At 38.8% G+C, this 25,138-nt stretch overlaps 1 protein-coding gene across 1 annotated transcript; it reads right to left on the reverse strand.

Moving 5' to 3' along the window:
- Positions 1–17,447: 17,447 nt before the first annotated feature.
- Positions 17,448–24,906, reverse strand: KCNJ8 (potassium inwardly rectifying channel subfamily J member 8). Its single transcript, XM_045811877.2, has 4 exons — positions 24,888–24,906; positions 24,535–24,673; positions 23,248–23,689; positions 17,448–19,127 (listed from the first exon to the last, which is right to left on the reverse strand). Exons 3-4 carry the CDS (start codon positions 23,619–23,621, stop codon positions 18,227–18,229), a joined length of 1,275 nt encoding a protein of 424 aa, XP_045667833.1. The 5' UTR covers positions 23,622–23,689; positions 24,535–24,673; positions 24,888–24,906; the 3' UTR covers positions 17,448–18,226.
- Between the last annotated feature and the right edge of the window lie 232 nt (positions 24,907–25,138).

Below are 25,138 nucleotides of genomic sequence, written 5' to 3' on the forward strand. Positions count from 1 at the left end.
TTTTCCTAACGTCCTCTATCACTTCAATAGTATTGTTCATTCCCATCCTTTGGGGAGTTTTCTTATTTTAGGGCTTTTGTGACACATTTCCCAGGTTTTCCTCTTGCCTTTATTATACTTCTCTATCTTCTTTACAGACTTTCCCCTCTTCCTATCTCTCTAAAGTTTGGCAAATTTTCTTCCTGGCTCTAGTTAGCATTTTCTCTCCTCTCTTCCCTGGCAGGAATATCCACTTCTGTAGTCTCATCTGAGTTGTCTATGCAGATGCCTTCCAAATACACACACACACACACACACACACACACACACACACACACACACGGATCATCTTGGATCTTCTGAACGATGAAAAAAATCCCAACATACTTCATACTTACTCTTCTTTGATCCCATTTTGTCCCTTGTCTTCTCAATAAATCAGTTTTCAAAATTTCGTAGTTTTCCTCTCCCACAGTGTCCTGTGCATCTGACTCTTTTTATACTTTTGCTACTCCTTTTTTTTTTTTAAGATTTTATTTATTTATTCGACAGAGGTAGAGACAGCCAGCAAGAGAGGGAACACAAGCAGGGGGAGTGGGAGAGGAAGAAGCAGGCTCATAGCGGAGGAGCCTAATGTGGGGCTCGATCCCATAACACCGGGATCACGCCCTGAGCCGAAGGCAGACGCTTAACCGCTGTGCCACCCAGGCGCCCCAATATACTTTTGCTACTCCTAATCCTAGTTCAGACCCTCATTACCTGTTGCTCAGGCTACTACAATTACTTTCACTCTGATCTTCATGCCTGTCCTTTCTCTGAACCATCCAATAAATTGTTCATGACATAGTTTTCATAAAGTAGAACCACAATCATGTCCTTTTTTAAAAAGCTCGAAGACTTTCTCTTTCCTTCAAAATTAAATTCCTACTCCCCATCCCAGCACTCAAAACCTTCTATAATATGATCCTAATCTACTTTCTGAATTCATCCTTCTTCCTCTCATTTATTTCTCCCATAAAACTCCATCTTGTCCCTTCTTGCTGTTCTCTAGGAAGCCTCTTTGTTTACCACTTTGCTCACAACCACCAGAATAAGCCCTAAAATATATATATAAAAGTCAGATTGTAATAATCCTTTCATAAATCCTTTCAATGACTCCCCATTGCTCTGGGGTAAGAGTGGAGGACTTTTGTACATGGCCTTTGTTCTATCCTCTGAACAAGATCTGTCTCGGGCTTTTGCACTTCTCACTGACTTTCCCCTGGCAACTTCTTGTCCAGGCCTCAATGGAAATTGAACTTTTTTAGAGTCTTTCCTACATCATCCCACCGAAGGATTGCCCTTGCCTCACCCAATCAATTACATCACTCTGTTTATTTCTTTCATCACTTTTGTTTGTTTTAAAAGATTTATTTATTTATTTTTAGAGAGAGAACGACAGCATTATTGTGGGGGGAGGGGAGGAGCAGAGGGAGAGAGACAAGCAGACTCCCTGCTGTGCATGGAGACTGGTGTGGGGCTTGATCCCGGAACCCTGAGATCATGACCTGAGAGGGAACCAAACGTCTGATGCTTAACTGACTGAACCTCCCAGACGCCCCTCCATCATCACTTTCTATATATGGCTGAAGTTAACTTGTGGTTTAAAAAATACATATACTTTTACAATTTAGATAATTTATATTATATATCATAATACTATATATATATATATATATATATATATATATATATATATATGCACATGTATTTTACCTTTTTGTTGCTTGTCCTCCTTCACAACATTATAAACTCCATGAGGTCAGGGATTTTGTCTATCTTGCTCATGGCTGTGGTCCCACCATGTTTAACACAGTGTCTTTCTTGTTTAACAAATATATGTTAAATGAATTTATGAATCAATGTCATTTATTCTGAATTGATTATACTCCTTGCCATCTCTACCTGTTGAAATAGTGCCCGTTATTCAGGACCCATCCTGAACTCTTCCTCTCCTTTGATCTTGGTATGTAAATGTTATTCCCACCCTCAAATTTTTAGCCTTTTTTTGGGCACAACTTCTACAACTCTTGCCAGGTTCTGATTGTTATTTTAAATCCATCATCTGATCTTTAGACTACAATTTTCTTTAGCAATGACATTTTCTTATATTCATCTTTACATTTAATTACTATGCCAAAACAAATATAGTTACATACATAGTTGATATATTGAATTAAAAGGCAAGAAATATCACAAGAAACAATGGTAAGATTTCACAACTGATTTCATAGTCCTGTTGGTTTTATTACTTATTTATTTATTTTTAAAATTTTTAAAACTTTTTAAGTAATCTCTACAACCAATGTGGGGTTTGAATTGACAACCCCCAGATCAAGAGTCGTGTGCTCTCCGACTGAGCTAGCCAGGCGCCTCCGTAGTTCTGTTGGCCTTAGGTCTTAAATGATATCTTTGTCTCTGGAGCTAATCATTGATACAGGAATTTATAATGTCCAATGGTACCAACTAATAGTGCTAAAAGGCAGATAATGTAAATCTCATTATTTTAAGGAAAAAATTTTAATGATAAAGAGTTTTCCTTTTTGTTTTTGGAGTAAAATAAGTGGTTCCATGCATATTGGCATCCAATTGGTCTAAAGGAACCACAGTGTGAACTTGACTTGAATTTTTTTTTTAAAGATTTTATTTATTTATTCGACAGAGATAGAGACAGCCAGCGAGAGAGGGAACATAAGCAGGGGGTGTGGGAGAGGAAGAAGCAGGCTTCCAGCAGAGGAGCCTGGTGTGGGGCTCGATCTCAGGACTCTGGGATCATGCCCTGAGCCAAAGGCAGATGCCTAACGACTGAGCCACCCAGGTGCCCCTGACTTGAATTTTTAAAAAGATTTTATGTATGTATGTATGTATGTATGTATGTATTTATCTGTTTAGAGAGCATGTGAAGGGGGGAAGGCAGGGAGGGGCAGAGGGAAAGGGAGAGAAGAGAATCTCAAACAGATGCCCCGCTGAGTGCAAGCTCAACATGGGGCTTGATCTCAAGACCCTGAGAAGATGACCTGAGTGGAAATCAAGAGTCAGATGCTCCCCTCCCCCCAAAAAGTCAGATGCCTAACTGATTGAGCCACCCAGGCACCTCTGACTTGAATTTAAAAAGTAGAAGGGGGTAAACAGGATCGGACTATCAAAAATTAATAAAATATCAAACTATTTTCAAGTATAATTTGTTAGAATCCCATTAGTGCCTGTTTCCAAAGGCATCTCTTATATTGATATAATTCATTTTACTTCTGCCATTTTCTACTCCCTGTTTTGTGTATTTGTTTATTTTTTTTATTCTTGACTTTAACTGGATTCATTGATGAGTCTTAACCACTTAGAGTCTCTTGGTGGGCTGACTTTCTATACCCGTTTAATATTCTAATCTCCTTGTTGCTACCTTGTAGTGTTATCAAATATATATAAACTTTTCTTTTCTGCCAGTTTTTCTTTCTTTGTTTTAAGGATTTATTTATTTCTTTGAGAGAGAGAGAGCGTGAGCAGGGGGAGGGGCAGAGGAAGAGGGAGCAGACTCCCCGCTGAGTGGGGAGCCAGACTTGGGCTCATTCCAGGACCCTTGGGATCTTGACCTGAGCTGAAATCAAGAGTAGGCCGCTTAACCAACCCAGGAGGCCTTGCCAGTTTTTATTTCTAATTGCCACTGCCGATAAGCTTTGCCCTGGCTGTGGCGATACTAATTTTGGAGCATGCCCATGACATGAAGAGATTGTCATTGGTTTTGTTCTGGGTGTGATAAATGTAAAGATTCCCTATCTTTTTAGATATGTATTTATGGATAAAAATATATGATGCCGGGAGTCCTTCAAACAATGAGAGAAGGAGTTGAGAAAGCATAGAGAGGCAAAAGAGGAAAAAAGATTGGTCATGAGTTGGTCATTATTGAGGTGGCTGATGAATATGGGAAGTTCATGATATTATTCTCTCCACTTCGGCATGTGTTTGAAATTTTCTCTAATAAAAGGTTAAAAAGAGAAAAGAGTCACATTTTCCCCCAGTGAAATACAACTGACTTTAGTGGTGATTTGCAAAAGGAAATCAGGGACAGAATAATTGTATTTTGAATAAACACACAGCAAATCTTTTATTCAAATGCCAGAAATTTTATTTAAATTTGATAAATTCTGTGTGTTAACAGAACACTTGTTCTTTGTTACATTTATGATGTTTGCCATTCCAGCATTCCAGATTAAGCTCTCTATATGTGTTTCTCTGTACATTGCTTCTACTGTGATGCACATTTCCATGGCGACTGCAGTGTCCTGGACAACCTAGTTCTAGTCGTGAAATCATCTCACTCTGTCTCCAAGATGCGGGGTAATACCATTCAACTGCAAAGAACAAAGATATGCCAGAAATCCTCCACCTAAAATGGAAATACAGTTAAGTTGAATTATGTTCCTGGGTGACGTGTTTATAAAGATTTAACGTCTAAGTCAGATTTCGGCCCTTTAGAGAACGCCAACATGGTAATCTGTCAAAAAGTGTATCAACATACAGAATCTTTAAACATAAACTGTGATCAAATGTTAGGAAACTTCAAAAGGCATTGAATAAACCTATTAATCCTTGGATTAAAAAGATCCTCTTCTTTCTCTCTGTATCCCTTGTGATGGCCCAAGTTATCTGCAGCCCAAAGCCCCAGTGGCCTCCCTAGAAACCGCAGGTAGCAAATCCTTAATTACTTACAGTCCCAATCCTCTCGTGTTCCGCAGAGCGGCACACATCTGCCCCAGCCCTGCACCGTCCCCAGGTCACTGTCTGCTCCTGCTTCTGTTCCCAGCCCTGACTCACTCTGAACTTTGGCTATTTCCTGACCTTTGTGGCAAAACTACTCGTCTAGCCACTCTCTACCTTCTCTTGGGTGAATCTGGCTAATACGGCTCAGCTCTTAATTGGTTTTCCCGGCAACTTCATTTCATCTTCTTTATATTTTCCAGAGATTCCTGAGGGTTTCTTTCCCACTGATAAAAAGATTTCTTATTTATGGGACTGTAGTAAATTAATTCTGATCGAAGTTTTCTTGTTTGTTTTTTTATGTCTGAGACAAGAGAACCAGCTAAAGACCTAACTTATCACTTTGAGCTGAAAATCCTGCTCATACTCAGCTTTTTAAAGATTCTCTGATCCTAAGCCACTTAACCTCTGTATGTGCCTGTTACCTCTGATAAACAGAAGGAGATTAATATGAAAAGAGAGTTTTGATAGCCTCTCTGTTTCCTTCTCTGCCTTTAAACACTCAGGTCTGAGGCATATATGTTAGCGAAATTAGATACACAACTTGGGGAGGAAGAGGGACTTTAGACACTGATGGCCTAGTAGCAGTTTCCAATGTCTTTGGTCGAAGATGGCGCACACCCTTCCCGGTCTTCCCATATAGTCACAGTGGTTATTTTAGGAGGCTTGGGGATGATCTAGGATAAATCCACTATTCTTCCCTTTTCATGGTTTCGTATTGCTTTTTCTACTAGAGATTCTTTTTCTCTTTTGCCCTTGGTTAGCACTCCTGTGGGAGCACCACCGAGCTATTGATGCTGCTGCCAAAATAATAGTAATTATAATGATATGCTTAAGATTCACTGAAGATGTAAACTGTGCCGAACACAAATTCTTTCTAAATCCTCAACATAACCCTATATGAAATATATTATATAAAATACATAATTGCTATATTGTAATTATATATAATTGTATCTGTGCTGTATATACTATGTATAACTATATATACTATATAACATATAAGACATATGCATTATGTCTTATATGTTGTGTCATATGTATTCTATATGTTAAATATGAGATATATAATTATATATCATGTATATATAGTCTATGTATTATATATGTAATAGATGTATAATGTGTATTATATATACAATAATATAGCAGTAATATAATTAAACATAATCTGTTAGACTGTAGGCACCTTGTGATGACTTGGTTATCATTTGTATTCCCAGTTTAATGCACTGTCTGGCACAGAGTAGTTGACAAATAAATAACAAGTAAATGAATGATTGTATTCAAGCTCCAGCATGAGCTATAAATCATAGATTGTGATACTAATGGAAATAAGTGGTTTTTTTTAAGATTTATTTATTTATTTGAGAGAGAGAGAGCGAGCGCGCGTGCAAGTGGGGGAGGATCAGAGGGAAAGAATCTCAAACAGACTCTCCTCCTGCAGTGCCCAACAGGGGGCTCAATCCCACCACCCTGAGATCACAACCAGAGCGGAAATCAAGAGTTGGACGCTCAACCAACTGAGGCCCGGGTCCCCCAGATAAGTGCTTTTTAAATAACATTTATAGGACCTTTTGATAGTCAATCTTGAAAAATTCAGCACATTTACCACATAATTAGAAAAGTAGAATTCTATCCATGTTGATTAGTTTTTTAAAATAATAATTTCCATGTTGATTAGTTTTAAGAGTTTCATTTTTTAACCCCTCATTCTTTAATGTATTTTGTGTGTTTAAAATTTTTAAAATTTTATTGAATGAAACTGTGGATACAAAAAAGTGAACAAGTTATGATGTACAACTCAGCAAATGATTTCCCAAGATAAATACACCTGAATAATCAGCACACAGTTCAAGAAAGAAAACAGAACCCCAGAAGCCAGGTACTACCCTTTGCCCTCCAAAGGCAAATGATATCCTGACTTGTAAACACCACAGAGTTGTGTTGGCTGTTTTTAACTCTTGTGATTTGTTCAACAGTGTGTTTATGAGATATCCATCAATGTGAGTAGTTGTAAATAATTTCTTCTCATTGTGCTATAGAATTTTATCATATAGCTATACTATAATTCATATATCCATCTTGTCATAGTTGAACGTTTGGGTTGTTTCCAGTTTGGAGCTATAATAATGATACTAGAAACATTCCTACACAAGCCTTTAGAGTATATACCCAAACTGGAATTGCTGAATCATAAAGTTTGTCACATTCAGTTTTAGAAGATCCTATCAAACAGTCCGTTAAGGTGCTAATGACAAAATATCCTTCCACTAGTAACATATTTAAATGCTTCATCTTATTCAACACTTGTTTTTTGTTTTAATATATATTTACTAATTTTTATATAATAAAGGATATGATAAAGGATACAGAGGAGCAGCTAGTTGAAGGGAACCGTAGGGTGAGGACTTAAGGGTCCTGCACACAGGACCTGTGTGTCCCTGTGGAGTTGGGGTACACAACTCTCTTAGCCCTAAAAAAAAATCAGAATTTTTTTTGGAATGTTGCATATCACTCATTAAAAAATATTTCTTCCAGTTTTATTGAGAAATAATTGACATAGATTACTGTATACATTTAAGGCATATAGCATGATGGCTTGATTCACATATATTGTGTAATGATTACCACAGTAGGTTTAACTAAACATCATCTTTTCATATACATACAATGAAAAGAAAAAGGAAAAGAGAAAAAAGAAAAAAATTTCTCCTTGTGATAAGAACTCTTAGGATTTACTCTCTTAATAACTTTCTACATATCATACAGCAGTATTAACTACAGTCATTATGTTATACATGACATCCCTAGTATTTATCTTATAACTGGAAGTTTGTGCCTTTGACCACTTTCCTCCAATTCCCCCTCCTTTCACTCTTGCCTCTGGTAACTGCAAATCTGACCTCTTTTTCTATGAATTTGTTGTTTTTGGTGTTTGGGGTGTGTGTGTGTGTGTGTGTGTGTGTGTGTGTGTGTGTGTGTGTGTGTGTGTGTTTTAAGATTCCATACATACACACAGTTTCTGTCTTTCTCTGCCTGACTTATTTACTTAGCATAATGCCTCCAAGGTCCATCTATGTTGTTGCAAATGGTAGTATTTCCTTGTTCTTATGGCTGGATACTGCTCTGTGGAATATCAATACCACAACTTCTTTATCCATTCATCCATCATTGGGCATTTAGGTTGTTTCCATGTCTTGGCTATTGTAAATAATGCTCTGTGAACATGGAGGTGCAGATATCTTTTTGAGTTAGTATTTTCATCATCTATGGATATATTTCCAGAAGTGGAATTGCTGGATCACATGGTAGTTCTATTTTTAATTTTTTGAGGACGCTTCTAATGTTTTCCATATGGCTCTACCAATTTACAATCCTACCAACAGTGCATGAGGGTTTCCTTTTGTCTACATTTATCTCCAGCTCTTGTTATCTCTTGTCTTTCTGATGATGGCCATTCTAACGGTGTGAGGGGATATCTCATTGTGATTTTAATTTGCATTTCTCTAATGACTAGTGATATTGAGCATCTTTTTATGCACTTGTTGATTTTTTGTATATCTTCTTTGGAGGAATGTCTCTTCAGGTCTTTTGTCCATTTTTTAATTGGGTTATTTGTTTTCTATTGAGTTGTATGAGGTCTTCACATATAACCCCTTATTAGATATATGATTTGCATATAGTTTTTCCCATTTTGTAGGTAGTTTTTTCACTTTGTTGATGGTTTCTTTTGCTGTGCAAAAGCTTTTTAGTTTGATGCATCCTACTTGTTTATTTTTTATTTTGTTGCTCATGCTTTAGGTGTCATATGCAAAAAATCACTACAAAAACCCATGTCAAGGAAATTTGTTCCTATATTTTCTTCTATGAATTTCATGGTTTCAGTCCTTACATTCAAGTCTTTAATCCATTTTGTGTTAATTTTTATGAGTTATACAAGATATGGGTCCAGTTCCATTCTTTTACATGTGACTATCCAATCATCTCAGAATCATTTATTGAAGGGACTGCCTTTTCTCCATTGAGTATTTTTGGGTCCTTGTCAAATATTAGTTGACTGGATTTATTACTGGGTTTATTTCTGGGTTCTTGATTCATTTGTCTATTTTTCTGTTTTTAGGCCAGTACAATATTGTTTTGATGACTATAACTTTATAGTATTGCTTGAAATCAGGAAGTATGATACCTCCTGCTTTGTTCTTTTTTTTTTTTTCCAGGATTTCTTTGGCTATTCAGGATTTTTGGTGGTTCCATATTAATTTTAGGGCACTTTTCTACTTCTGTAAAAAAAATGCCATTGGAATTTTGATAGGGAATGCATTGAATCTGTATATGACTTCCCATAGTTTTGACATTTGAACAACATTAATTCTTCCAATCCACGAACACAAACTACTTTTTCCTTTATTTCTGTCTTCTTTGATTTTTTCATCAATATCTTATAGTTTTCAGTATAGAGAATTTTCACCTCCTTGGTTAAGTTTATTCCTAAGTATTTTATTGTTTCTGATGCTATTGTAAATTGACTCAAGTTCTTTGTTTCTTTTTCAGAAATTTTGTTGTTAGTGTATAGAAATGCCACTAATTTTTCTATGTTAATTTTGTATACTGCAACTTTACTGAATTCATGGCTACATCTAATAGGTTTTTTTTTTTTTTGTGGTTGAGATTTAAGATTTTTTATATGTAAAGATTTTCCTTATATATAAAAAGATTTTGATTTTCTGCATATAAAATCATTTTCCCTTCTAATAGTAACAATTTTACTTCTTCCTTTCTAATTCTGATATATTTTATTTCTTTTTCTTGCCTGATTGCCCTAGTTAGGACTTCCAGTACTATGCTGAGTAAGAGTAGTAAGAGTGGGCACCCTCATCTCGTCCCTGATCTTAGAAGAAAAACTTTCATTCTTTCACTATTGAGTATGATATTAGCTTTGGACTTGTCACATATGGCCTTTATTATGTTGAGATATGTTCCTTATATGTCTAACTTGTTGAGTTTTTATCATGAATGGATGTTGAATTTTTTTCAAATGCTTTTTCTCTGTTTATTGAGATGGTCATATGATTCTTTTTTTTCATTCTATTAATTTGATGTATCACGTTGATTGATTTGTATATGTTGAACCATTCTTGCATCCCAGGGATAAATCCTACTTGATCATGGTGAATGATCCTTATAATGTGCTGCTGAATTCAGTTTGCTTGTATTTTTTAAAAGATTTTTTATTTATTCATTTGAGAGAGAGAGAAAGTAAGTACAAGCAGGGGAAAGGGTTAGAGGGAGAGCAAGAGGGAGAAGCAGACTCCCTGCTGAGGGGAGAGCCTGACATGGGGTTCGACCAGGACCCCTGGATCATGACCTCAACCAAAGGCAGATAGTTAACCTACTGAGCCATCCGGTGACGTGATGTGCTTGTATTTTATTGGTAACATTTGCATCTACATTCATCAGGGAAACAGGTCTGCAGTTTTCTTTTCTACTTTTTCTGCTTTTAGTATCAGGATAGTGCTGGCCTTGAAAAATGAATTAGCGAGTGTTTCCTTTTCTGATTCTTTGGAAGATTTTGAGAAGAAGTGGTGTTAATTTTTTTAAATATTTGCTAAAATTCACCAATGAAGCCATTTGGTCCTGGGTTTTCTTTGTTGAGAGATTTTTTATTATTGATTCAATCTCTTTACTAGTAATTTATATTCAGATTTTTTATTTCTTTCTGATTCAGTCTTCATAAGTTGTATATTTCTAAAGTTTTCCCCGTTACTTCCCAGTTGTCCAGTTTGTTGGCATGTAGTTGTTCTTAGTGGCCTCTTCTGATCCTTTGAATTTCTGTAGTATCAGTTGTAATATCTTCTAATTTTGTTAATTTGGGTTCTTTCTCTTTTCCTTGGTCAGTCTGGCTAAGGGTTTGTCAATTTTGTTCATCTTTTCAAAGAACCAACTCTTAGTTTGGTTAATCTTTTCTATTGCTTTTCTGTTCTCTATTTTTATTTATTTTGCCTCTCATCTTAATTATTTTCGTTCTTCTGCTTACTTTGGGCTCAGTTTGTTCTTCTTTTTCTAGTTCCTTATGGCGTAGAGTTAGGTTATTTATTTGGGACTTTCTTGCTTCCTAATGTAGGTGTTTATTTCTATAAACTTCCCTTTTACAACTGCTTTTGCTGTATCCCATAATTTCTGGTATGTGTGTTTCCATTTTCATTTGTCTCAAGAAACTCTTACTTCTTTAATTTCTTCTTTGATCCATTGGTTGTTTAGGAGAGTGTTGTTTAATTTCCATGTGTATGTGAATTTTCCAGTGTTCCTCTTGTTATTTCCATTTTCATGCCATTGTGATCAGAAAAGATAGTTGGTATGATTTCAATCTTCTTAAATTTGCTAAGACTTGCTTTGTGGCCCAATATATAGCCTATTCTAGAAAATGTTTAATGTATGCTTGAGAAGAATGTATATTCTGCTGTGATTGAATTGAATGTTCTGTATATGTCTTAGGTCTGTGGTGTTCAAATCTGCTGTCTTCTTATTAGTTCTTTCCTGGATGACCTATCTATTGTTGAGAATGGGCTATTAAAGTTTCCAACTATTGGAGCACCTGGGTGGTTCAGTCAGTTAAGTGTCTGACTCTTGATTTTGGCTCAGCTCATGATCTCAGGGTCATGGGATCAAGCCCTGCATGGGACTCTGTGCTAAGCAGGGAGCCTGCTTGGGATTTTCCCTCTCCCCCTGCCCCTACCCCCATACTCTCTCTCTCTCTCCAAAATAAATAAATCTTTAAAAAAAAGTTTCCGGGGCACCTGGGTGGCACAGCGGTTGGGCGTCTGCCTTCGGCTCAGGGCGTGATCCCGGCGTTATGGGATCGAGCCCCACATCAGGCTCCTCCGCTATGAGCCTGCTTCTTCCTCTCCCACTCCCCCTGCTTGTGTTCCCTCTCTCGCTGGCTGTCTCTATCTCTGTCAAATAAATGAATAAAATCTTAAAAAAAAAAAAAACTAAAAAAAAGTTTCCAACTATTATTGCATTACTGTTTATTTGTCCTTTTAGCTCTGTTAGTTTTTTTTATATATTATATATTTATGTTATACTTACGTATCATAAACTTATATAAGCAATGCTGGGCACATAAATATTTACAATTGCTATATCATCTTGATGTTTTGACCCGTTTGTCATTATATAATGACCATTTTTGTCTCCAACACTTGCTTTTATCTTTTTCAGCTTAACCATTCTGGTGGTATAAAATACTATTGCATTGTGGTTATCATTTGCATTTTGGGGTTACTAGTGAAATTGAGTATCTTTTGATACATATGTTGGCATTTTGGATTCTCTCTTTTGTGATAGGCTGTTTCATGTTGTTTTCCACTTATTTCTATTTGGCTCTTTGTATTTTTCTTATTGATTTGTGAGAGTTATATATAAATTCAGCTATGAGTTTTTTGTAGCATATGAGGATGGCAAATATCTTGTCATTCTGTGGTTTGTAAGTCCATTTGATCTAATTTAGCACTGTATTATTTAGGATAAAGGCTAAGCTCGTTGTAGTGACAAAACATACAAACAAACGAATTTTGAAAAACTAAAAAAAAAAAAAACCCCACTAAAATAAAATACATACTTCCTTCTTTCTCATGTAACTAACTGCCTAGAGGTAGATTGTCCGAGCTAGTGTGACTCTATTCCACAAAGTCATTTAGTGTCACAGGTTTTTTCCATCTTTTGGCTCCTTGGGTTTTGTCATCATTAGCTTGGTGAAAGCTGGTCTCCACCACATATGTGTCTGGTCCATGGGAAGGAAAAAGAAGGTGGAGAAATGTAAGCTGGGGATTTTAAAAATCAAGAACAAGAAGAGGCCCATTTGACTTCTGTCCATGGGCCATTGACCCCAGATTAAGCACATGGCCACCACTAACAGCAACAGTCTGGGGAAAGCAGTATCATTAACTGAACCACTCTGTTGCTGTGAAAGAAAGGAAGAATAGATTTGGGGGAAGATAGTTATCAAGCTGCTGTTACCATTTATTTTAGGCAAGCACTGTGTAAATAGTTTAGGAACACACAGACTTTTAATCTAATGAGGAGAGGTGAATATGATATCAAAACATTATACAATACCAGTTATTATGAAATAACCACTACACAGAGGTACACATGATAGGAAGAAGTAAGTTAGGTGGAAAATTTGAAAAGGCTTTGTAAAAGCTATAGCTTTGGTAGAGAGAAAAAGCACAAATTTCAACCTCAGAGACTTGCAGTCTTGTGTGAGAGACTGAATGAAGCATTCAATGAACTTGAAGCAGTCTCAGGTGTTGAAGAGGGGGGCAGGATTGAGGAGGGAGGCTGGGAGATAAGGCTGGAAACATGTATTGGAATCAGACCACAAAGAGCCTTGAATATCATGCTTAAAGAATGTGGGCTTTTTTTCAACAGTCAATGATAAAAAATTGAAGTCTTTTTTCAACAAAGTCTATTTTAACTTCTGTTTTACGGATAACTATTTTATCCTCCATTTTTTCAATATTTATTCAATGCAAACCAAAGTAATCCAATAGTAAGTAGAGATCCAGCCCTAATATTTTTGTTTTCTCAAGTGATTAAAATAAACACTGCGCAAAGTAATAGTTTCACTTAAGATACCCCAGAGAGTATTAGAGTCAGGGGGAAGGGTGTCATACAGGACTGCCAAGAAAATCGTCTTGAGAACTAGGACAATAATCAAAAAAGAGTACTAATGAAGATGTGAATGATCTGGCATGAAATTGGGCTCTGATGTGATAGTTTGATCTGAAATTAAAAGCTGATTAAGATTTTCATGAACTTAAATTTGAATCTGTGCAGCAAGTTATCAAGGGGTGTAATTAGAGTCACTTCCTTCCTAGGTCTGTGGGGAAATTCCCATCACCATTGATGAGAATTGTGCATAAAGATCATGGGAAGAGCATGGCCCTTGGGTTTCCTCTTAAACAGCCTGTAGGATTTGTTATGGTTATTTTAATGCACTGGTCCTTAGAGACACTGATTTCAGTTCTGCCTCTACCTTCGACATGCTGAAAATGACAGAAGTTGGGAGTGGGAACCCCGAGAGATATAGATATCTTTTCCTTCTTTCTTCTTTATCTATAATTAATTTATTTTCAAAGAGGAAACTTCTTGCTCCGTAAGTGCCAAATTATTAAACAACAACAGGCCAAATGACTCCTATCGATGGAAGGGAAAGACTACTCCCCCGTGTTGACCACGTGGCTAACAACTTCTTTGGGAGTTACACTTTGGGAACTGAGGTCATTTCTTTAAGTCACTGCTGGTTCTGAGACACTTATGTGCCAAAACACTTGGTCAGGGGATTTAGAAACGTCTGTGGTCTGGGAAACAGGATTTTTACTCGGAAAAAATCTTGAGCCAAGTGGCAAATGATGAGGAATTGTAGAAGAAAAATGTGATATTGGGCTAAGGTAAAGCAGGAAAAAAATCATTTCTAAGTGTGAACAGTGTCCTAGTTTCTCACTGCACTCTCAGCAAAGCTATCTGGGCAACAGACCTGGATCTTCCATTGTCTTTGTCTGCTCAGTAACTAGGAGTAGGTCTTGAGTTTGATTTTGAGAGGAAGTGTCTTTTCTGTAATTCTGGTACATAAACCAGTGTATCTTTCCTCATACTTTCCATTTCAGATTACTGAAGAGCGGAATCAGCACCCACCCTACCTATGAATTTCTGGTCCCCCCCAAAAAAAGAGAAAGAAAGAAAGAAAGAAAGAAAGAAAGAAAGAAAGAAAGAAAGACACCTAGCTATTTTTGCCAGGTGGTAAATATCAGACATTCACTATATATATTACTGGATGAATAAATAAATGACGGACTTGTAAAACCAGAAATATCCTCTGTATGTAAAATGTTTCTCTTTTACACATTATAGTAATTTACATGTTACGCTATTTGATGACACGCAAGTGGCAGGTATCAAAGAATCAGGAAAAATAACTGGGAGTGCACTGGTAGATGTAAGGTCTCCGCTACAGATTTCAGAGATCAGATTTACATTGCAAAGATCTTTTGTCTCTGTCCTAGAGAACAAATGTAATGCTATGAATCAGTCATTTACTAAGAATGCAATTAATTTCGAGGCAGTCCTTCATTTCAAGCTTTTGTTCTGGGCAAATCAATTAAAGTCTTTTAAGCCCTTTATTGGTGTTAACTCACTTACTCCTTGTAACAACTTAGGAGGTAGATACGAGATCATTCTGATTTTATGCATGGGGAAAATGAGGCAAAAGAAATTAATTAATTTGTCAAGACCTCACAGATGCGAAGTGTTGGAGCTTAAAGCAAGAGAGTCTGGCTGCAGAGTCTAGTTCCTTAGCCATAACACTATATGGTTTCATGAGATGGCACTCTAGTCACTAAATAATTATAGGAGAGGCCCAGGAGACTTTATGGAGAAAATGCTCTGGGCAGAAGAAAACCCATGATATGAAAGTATGTATGAGAGCAGCAAGGCCAGTGTGATTTAGAGTGGAAAAAGGGGGAGGGCAAGAGTGGTAGTAATGCGATGTGGTAGCTCACGGGCGTTGGGAAAGATTTTGGTTCTCATTTTTAGAGAAACAGGAAGCCATAGGAGGGTGTTGAGCAGCGGTGTGGTGTAGTAGTATTTAAAAGAATATTGTTGGGGTGCCTGGGTGGCTCAGCCGGTTGAGCATCTGCCTTTGGCTCAGGTCATGATCTCAGGGTCCTGGGATGGAGCCCCACATCTAGCCCGGCATTGGCATTGGGCTCCCTGCTCAGCGGGGAGCCTGCTTCTTCCTCTCCCTCTGCCTGCCGCCCCCCCCAACTTGTGCTCTCGCTCGCTCTCTCTCTTTCTCAAATAAATGAATAGAATCTTAAAAAAAATATATTGTGACTGTGTATGAAGACTAGGGTGGATGCAGAGACTAAATATTTAATATAAAATAATACTTTAATTCAACGCATAAGTAAAAATTACACACATACAATCTTGTTTTCTAAAACTAAATAGTTCCTGAAACCTTTTAGCCAGTTAAATATATTTGAGCAAAAATATGTTCTCCAGTCATTGTAATACTCTAAAACTTTTGTATATTTTTAGGAATTAGGAATGTGATCTTCTCTTTGATGTGGCTGTCACCAGCTAAATGATGTCCCTGCCTGAGCCACGACCTGACACAGGAGGCCCTTCAAACTCTTTGATCAACTTCCCCATTAAATTGATGGTCATCAGGTTTCTGGCACCTAGTATTTGGTTGCAGCAGGAAGGGGGCTGGGGGAATTGCTCATGCTTCGTAGCTAGATTTGCCCCTGGGTGCCAGGGCAATCTGTGTCACTTGGACTCAGAAATCCTGTATTTTGGTCCACTGACTATGCCCCAATATTACCCACCCTGCAGCCTGTGTCCCCTCCACTAACACTGGCTTGTGAGTGGGCAGCAGGCAGGCATTCTACGTATTCTTACTGTTGCTGTGGCAGCTGCCCTCTGGCTCTGCTCAGCTGCCCTGGGGCGGGAGTGGGGGACCTGCCTCAGTGCCAGAACTGCTAGGAAGACTGATATCCATCTCTGAAACCTCTGATGGGCTAAGTCGTATTAACATAGATTGTTTTCTTTGGCATCCCATTCAAAAATGTTTTACTATTCTGACAGTTGGTATAGCTGCAGTCATATATACTGGGTAATGAGCACCCAGCTTGGACTCTGGAGGAAGTGGTAGAGGTAGACAATTGGTCATACTCTGGATATATTTTGACGGCAGACCTAACAGATTTCGCTAATGGATGGCATGTGAGGTATAAAAAAGAGGTGTCAAGTATGACTCCCAGGTTTTGACCTGATTGGAAGAAAGGCTGGGGGGGGGGGGTAGGTTCTGTTAGTGGAAATGGAGCATTTGGCTTTAGGCACGTTTTAAATGCATACTGGGTATCCAGGTGGAGCTTCAAGTACCTGCTTGATACATGAGTCTGGAGTTCAAAGAGTGGTCGGAATTGTTCAGAAATGATTAACTCAGTAACCCGAGAAATAATTTCCATTCATCTGGTTAGAATCCTGAGTCATTTGTTTAAGATAGGATTTGAATATATTAATGATTACCTGCCTCTTTCAAATGCTCACAAATGAAGTAAAATAAATACAAATCCCCAAATCGGTGTAAAAGGCTATCGAAGAGCTCAGCTTTCTGATGTTCAGTTATGTGAAACAGAAGCAGAAACCCGTAGTCTCTCCACTTAGTGCTTCCTTGGGTAACCTCATCCCTTTCCTGAAGAAACAAGAGCTAAGGATGATTAGATCAAGTTTGGTAGAAAATCTCACTTTAGCGAGTGAGATAACGCTAAACCAATATATGCCAGGCCTGAGTTCAGGAAAAGATTTGTAGAGTTTTAAGATGGGAGGTTGGAGAGTCAACGAAAAATTATTGTAAGCTTTCCATGATACATCAGGCTCAGACAGAAGAGCTAAGAAAACATTTCAAATCTTGGAGGGAAATAAAATCAAAATGAAACAAAAAACATAGTTCCCTTGGAATAACCAATTTCAAAGACAGGAAGACCTGAGAAGTGTTATCACTGTGTGATATCTCTTTCACACGCCTCTAAATATGTGTGGTTTTTTTTTTTCCTTGAGCTTTGACTAGAGATAATTTTGTGAAAGAGAAATCACAAAACTACAGTGAATACAAAGAAAATATTTTAATAAAATATTCAATACAGTATTTCCCTTGTGGGGGCTTTTAAGAAGTGAGAAGCCAAAAGCAATAACTGTTACTTTTGGGAATCCAGTCCTAAGTGAGACAGGAATGTTCTTAGCTTTTCTCCAAAGCTCTTTGCCCAGTTCTGCCAACAGGCTGCCACGAGGAGGATGAGGAAACCTGCAAAGGTCACTGTGAAGAAGAGACTGAACACAATCTGTTTAGAAGCAACTAGAGGGAAGCAGTTTTTTGCCTCAGGCTTCTTACCAGGTGCAGTATCTGGAAAAAGGAGAAGGCAACTTACTGGTTGATACACAAACAGAGTTAACAGCACCCTTTTGGGGATCCCCTCCCCATCCTACTTGCATTTTCAGAGTGACCAATGGAAACAGAGATCTGTGGTTTCAAGCACTAAGCATTTCAAACAGAATCATTCCTTGGCCAACTTTGGTATTCAAGGTCTATTACTGTGAGTGGAATTCTTGGGTTTCAAATTGAGAGAAAGGAGAGCAGACTACTTCCTATGCATAATAGAAGCATGTCACTGCAAATACCGCAAGTGTGAGACACGTGTCCGCCATGAATCCTCCACCTTGTGTGTTGCCGGTTATTGACGCAGAGAGTGCTGTTGCTTGAATATGAGTGTCATTTGGTGCATGAAGATATAGAAGAACAAATTACTGTGTTCTGGCTCTGGTGCAGTCTGACAGTGCTTTGCCTAAACCACCAACACTTGAGGAAAATTTTCTTGAGGTTGTCTTGCTGTCATGATTCCGATGTGTTCTGATTTCCCTCCGGGGTCATAAATTGCACCTTTGGCACCATGAGGGATGAGTTGTTCCTGCGGATGGAGTTATTTCTCCTCATGGAATTGTTTCTCCTCATGGAATTACGCTTCCTCAGAGAATTTTGATGGGATAGTTCACTCTTCTGGAGGGTCTGAATCAGGATGGAAGGCTTCTCATCAAGCTCTCGGGCACTGCACCTGGGAGCAGCTACTTTAACAGTGTTGCCAAATTTGGAGTAATCCACAGAATACACTCCTTCCTCCTCAGTTACAATAGACACAAAGCGATGGCCCCATTGGATCTCCTCAGCGATATAGGAGGTTCTTGCTTGTGTGGTAATGCCAGTAGTTTCAACCACTCCTTCCAGAATCACTATGACCTCTAGGTCTTGGTTGGCGAGGTCAGTTGCTGAGATATCGTACAAGGGGCTGCGCTTGTCGATCACATGGCAGATGATCAAAGGGGCCACAAGAAAAATGTTATTACTCTCAATTGGGTTATCAACAGGAATGTCCAGCTGGTGAATAGGCACCACTTCCCCTTCGGGTGTCGTTGTCTTCTTGACCACCTGGATGCGCACTGAGGCACTAATGATCATGCTCTTCCTTAGGTCGCCCACTCGGAACATGAAGCACAACTTGCCGTTTCGGACAGCAATCACAGCATGGCGGCTGAAAATCAAGGTTTCCGCCCTCCTGTGAGCCTGAGCTGTTTTCATGAAAATGCAGCCCAACATGACTGCATTGATTATCAAACCCACAATGTTCTGGAGAATCAAAACTGTGATGGCCAGAGGACATTCCTCTGTCATCATTCTCCCTCCAAATCCGATTGTCACTTGAACTTCAATGGAGAAGAGAAAAGCAGAGGTGAAAGACCTGTCAGGAATGATATCAGAAAACCGTGCCATCAGATCACATTTTGCGTAATGAAGTATCAGTCCAAGCTGAATTTTCCATTTTCCTCCTCCAAAGGCTATTAAATGCTTTTGGAAAGACTTGGCAACTTAACCTGTCAAATGCCTGATTCTAAACACAAGCGCTTTCCCTCTCTCCCTCTCATCAGAATGCATCTACTTCCAGACTTCTGGAATACAGTTCCATTGTTTTCTATGTCATGTAATGATGGGCCTACTTATATGAAAGCATTAAAATAAGTTAAAATAATAAATACATTTGTATTTATAGACATATTTTACTTTGTGAAATACTTTCACAATGGCATCGTTTACTTGGTGAAACTTCTTACCAGTTAGATGTTTATTATTAATTGCAAATCTGAGTTTAAGTGACTGGAGTCATACGGGAGGGTCCTGAGTAATAAGTGAACTTTTTATTATTTACAACCTTTAAAATCGTATTCATTGACTAACACTTACTGCATACCTTATACAGAGAAAGCACAGTGTTAAAAGGTCAAAACACATCATTCAAAAGTACTAGTGTTTTTAATTTAAAAAAATGTTTTAACGTTTTGCCATTTGGAAAGAAAACTTTTTTTATTGATTGTCTCATTTTGTTCTCTAATTCTAGAGAATACTGAGGCTATTAAAGAAAAATTTGAGGCAGAGATTAGTAAGTAACTGTGTCAAGATCACATAATTAATGAGAACTTGAACCCTCTCAATTCTGGCTTGGTGCTCCGAAAGAGGCAAAAGGATAGTGAACAAGTGTCAGTGTTTTCCTGGGAAGCTTTTTCAAGTCGTACATCTCATCCATATATCTCAATGTCAACAATGATTTGGTAGGTCCAAGGTTGACCTGGGTAAGACTTTCGAAAAGCTCTCGGGTAAGTCTGATCTATCCCCTTGCTTAAGATGCACCACATTTGTTATTCTTAACATTAATTTATTCACCGAGCTACACATTCTATACTGCTGTGACTTCTTAACAAAGACAGGTTAGTCCTGTGTTTACCCCCGATGCCAATTTCAAACTTCTCTAATTTTACAGAAGATTAACCATGCGCAGGCTATCCACATTATCTACCCAATAATGCTATGCACAATGAGTCAGCAAAATGCTTAAACATTTGAATACTGAGTATACACGTCGCACTTTGGTGCAACACCATGGGGGGTAAGCAAAAATGATTCTTTTAACTTTTTTTTTTTTTTTAAGATCCCATTCACTTATTCAACAGAGATAGAGATAGCCAGCGAGAGAGGGAACACAAGCAGGGGGAGTGGGAGAGGAAGAAGCAGGCCCACAGCAGAGGAGCCCGATGTGGGGCTCGATCCCACAACGCCGGGACCACGCCCTGAGCCGAAGGCAGACGCCCAACCGCTGTGCCACCCAGGTGCCCCTTTTGATTAACTTTTAAGTGGAGTGTGAAAATTGCCCTTTAACCCTTCTTGTTGCTAAAAAGATTCGTGGAGAACAACAATGATTGCTTTTGGCACTAGCTACACAGATGTGTTGTGTGATCCAAAAACTCCACGAAGAATAAGAATGGACCCCAGAGGAAGGACTTGGACACAACGCTGATTTCTAATAACATCTATATACTTCATGGAGCAGCCTGTGATGAATATTCCCAAATGTTTCGTTTTAACGGATTGAGGGACTATTCAAGTGCCATATTTTACGTATTGTTTATTTTATGAACAAATTTAATTCTAAACATTATATGCTAGCAAGATCCAGCCTTTTATGGACACCTGTCACGCTTTCAAAAGATAAAAGTGTTCAGTTGCTCGTTCGTTCTGCTACAGAGGGAGTTAGGCTGAATAAGAAGAAATATGTTGGTTTATTTTCTGGCTCATATTGGAAAAGTTATCCACATGAAAGGGAAAGGAAGCCATCCTAAAATGAGAATGGTAAAATGTTATTTGGACATACTGGTGAGTTACCATCACAGTAAGGTATGTCTAATTTCGAGGAAATGGTGGGACATTGAGCTTCTGAAAGGAAATGCAAAGAAGAAGAAATATTATTAGGCATCTCTTAAATTCCCTTTGGGAAAGAATGGAGATTTTTCTGTTTCTAAATTTTGGTGAAAAAAACTGTATCATATACGGTTTGTTATGATTAAGCTGCATGTTGAGCTTAAAGCACAAATAGTACCATAACATTAAAATAAAATTACTAAGATTTTAAGCTTCAAAGATGTCAAGTAATTTTTTTTAGGTAAGAAGTGCAATTAAAAATGTGAAAATTGTCAGGCTAATAAGATCAATTTTGTCTCATTGTATTTGTGATACCATTTCTCACAGTAAACTGAATGCTCCCACCAGCAGGAATGAACACGCTTAGGAACGCATCTTGGTGAAAAATAAGAGCTCATAGTAAAACAGCTTTTAACAACCAGTGCACTCCATATTCTTTTAAACAAAAATCATGGGAAGGATGTCACTTTTGATGATACATCTTTAATAAATGCTTCATGACTTCTTTTTCACAGGAAAAGCCAACATATTTGTCTTGGAATTAAAATCTATCATTTATTTTCAAGGCTTATCATTTCTGTTTCTTTTGTCTCTTTTTATGACTGTCTACTGCATGTTAATTAAAAATTTATCTTGATATGAAAGTGATTCACCAATATCAGTGCCTGTAAATTTCTTAAAGAGAAATATTATAGATAATGATACTTGACCTACAAGTGCCTGTTAAACACAGTGTTTTAATTGTTTCCTTTGTATCTGGTATGCTGATGATGACCAACATTTTTCATCTATATTTTCCTAGAGACAAAAGTTTGTGAAAAGTTCAAGACAAGAAAGTAATATCTACTTGGTGATAAAGGCAATGGATCAATTCAATATATTTTTCTCTCCTCAAAATCCGAGCTGGAATCTGTGACGTGTGATCTCGGCACACAAATGCCACATCCCTCCCTGATACGCTGGCATTGCGGTTACTGAGGACAGACAAGTTCACCGTCTGGGTTTCTGCTCCTTGCCGTCGTAGGTTAATTTCAGAAGGTTTCAGGGTCAGGAAAGGTCTCATTCTTTACAGTTGCCTGGCAGAACGGTGCTTGTTCAACTTGCTTTGCTTTGTACATTATGTGAATTTGGAATATTACTCAGAAAAATGTCCTGGCAAAGTTTCCAGTATTATTACCATTGTTTCACTTCAGAGTGAATATTTTTGCAATTGATATAAATGATCTCTTTCTGCCTTCCAACAAAACAAATTAAAAGACAGATCATCCCAACTAAATGTTCTTAGGCCATGTGAAAATATGAAGAGAATGACTGAAATCAAATTCCTTTTACTTACTTTTGAAACACAATATAAGCGAACGAAGCAAACGTTAGGCAATCTGAGGACTGTCTTGTTCCTATTCTATTAAAACTTGTAAAGAAAACCACAACATTAAGTCACTTCTATAGAATCTCTTCCATGAAAAACTTGGACCAATTTCCATTAGAACTTATTTTTTCTAGTTCTGCATCTTAGCATAACTTTTTAATTTTGGAATCCAATGCAAGCAACCAGATATTTAAGATAATCTTGATAAAGAAGGGCTTATATCTATTTATTTCATTTTTAGTGGATTTTTAATCTAGGATATCTCCTCACCAGTATTTTCCCGTTTTCCTCCCGATTTCTGAAAATGTCACGGGTAAGAGAAGTCAGGGAAAAATATTACTAGCATTTGCACAATATATTTTTGTCGATCAGAGATATTTACTTGTGGACACCGGAACTATGGACAGCAGCTTTTTCATACTGAAAACTGAAATGTGTGCTTTTTTCGAGTAAGGCACTCTGTGGAATCCTTTGAACCACAACCATTCTTTAACTGATACCGTATGTTTAAAGCTAACCAGAGGGATTGAAGCTCCACGTTTTCAGAGGCTCCTCAAACATAAAGCTGCATTTAAAAAGATTCTTAATGTGTTAGATTAGATTTTTTACTTCTTTGTGTCTGAAGGTACTAAAGCAAATGCTTTATTTCGCTTTCAACAAAATAACTGTGATACAGAAAGGGCAGTTTAATGTTTCTTTCTATACCATTTTCAATCCCTGCCTCATCCCACTGCATTCTTACCTGACATTAGTCACACAAACAGTGGACTCCAAACCACTTTTCTCCATTGCACTTTTCTCCATGTAAGCGTAGATGTCCCCATGGGCAAAGGCCACCAGCCACCACATGATGGCGAAGAGCAGCCAGCTGCAGAGGAACGACATGGTAAAGATGACCAGCGTGTGGCGCCATTTCAGGTCCACCAAGGTAGTGAAGATGTCCTGCAGGAATCGCCCTTGCTCGCGGATGTTCTTGTGCGCCAGGTTGCATGCCCCGCTCTTGGCGATGAAGCGGGCTTTGGGGAGGCGGTCTCGGACGCGCGGCTTGCGCAGATTCTCCGCCGCGATGCGTGCCAGCACATACTCCTCGGGGATGATGCTCTTTCTGGCCAACATCGTCCCGTCACCATAGCCAGCCTATTCACCTGTCTCTGACCTGCCTCTTCTTCCCTCGGGACGTCCTCCTGCATAAGGGAAACGACGATTTAAAACGTTCCCCTCCCCCATTTCCTCAACTCTTCAGTTCTCGCATTCAGGGATAGGTCTACACGTTCCAGGTGACGTGCAAAGCTAAGGTATGATTTTCTTAATCTAAACACGAATCTAGTTTGTGCTTGAGTTCTGGGATCGCGGATAAATTATTTGGTCTGAATCGGAACTGTTTCAATTTTCCTTTTCGCTTTGAACACATATGGGCATAGCCTTGGTTAAACAAAACCAGGAGCCCTCCTGTAAACAGCAGGGTCAACGATAATTCTGAGATTAACCGCGTCTGTAGATTAGTGGCAAAGATACAAACACGCGGCTTCTATGATGAAAATTGAAGCCATCTGGTTATCACGATCCATTTATTATTTACACGATATAGCAATATTAAAAGTAAAGAGAGGAAATTCTTCCTCCGTTATTTTTAGAAGTACGCGAAGAAAAGGCCGTGGCCTCTTGCGCAGTATAAATAACATGCTTAGTGAAATTTGACAAAATAATAATAAGCGATGTACTCCGTAACTTGAAAATGACCAAGAAGTATTTTAGGTTTAAAGAAGTATGAATTGCATTAAAAAAGAAGAAAAATTCCCAGTGAAATTCGTAATATTATAAATGAAAAACTTTACAGCGAAGGGATCAAACATAGAAGCTGCAGGAAAAGCCCGGACAATAGCCTGAGGGCTGCAGATAGAGTTAAAAGAGTGTGCCCCGAAAAGTCTATCCCACACTGTAAACCTCTGCTGTGTTTGGCATTTTAAATCATTTGCGGGGATGCGAATAGCCTCCCCCTCCCCTCCCCGGGAGGAGCGTTGAAACTTACAGACTCTGGGCAGCGGGCGCGGCGGCTGCACCTCCCTACACACGCCGGCCGACCGCTGGCAGGTCCCTCGCTCTCCCATCCCGGCGCGCGGGTGCAGGGACCGCGGACGCCAGAGGGACAGATCCGGGGGCCGCGTGTCCTAGGGAGAAGAGTTAAAAATAATAAAAGGTGCAACTGAATCTGAACGCGGGAGGGCTAGAGGAAGGGGGATGGGTGTGGATCTTCCCCTCCCCCTGCTCTACTCTACTTCCCGGGCCGTAGCTCCGGACGGAGGAGGGGCCGGGGGCGAGAGGACCTTGGGGGTGATGCTCCACAAATCAGCCTCTCGGTTTGGGCTTTGACGCGCGCCAGACCTCTGAGGCCGCCGAAGTTGGCGAGGTGGAGGCGGGAGGGGAGTGGGGGGAGGTGCATCTCGCGGAGGTAGGGAGCCGGCCAGAGGGAGGGGCGAAGAGAGGGTGGGGAGGGCGGGACCTGTAGAACCCGCTCTTTTCCAGTAGCTGCGACCCCCCGCTGCCAGCTTGACCCGCTCGACTTTAAAAGGCTCCCTGCTCAGGAGGGAGAACTTGGGAGTCCAAGTTCACTGACGTAAAGAGAATTTAGTTTT

Source organism: Ursus americanus, chromosome 25 (genome assembly GCF_024610735.1).
Source record: "Ursus americanus isolate L20-20 chromosome 25, mUrsAme1.1.p, whole genome shotgun sequence".
Lineage (NCBI taxonomy): Eukaryota > Metazoa > Chordata > Mammalia > Carnivora > Ursidae > Ursus > Ursus americanus.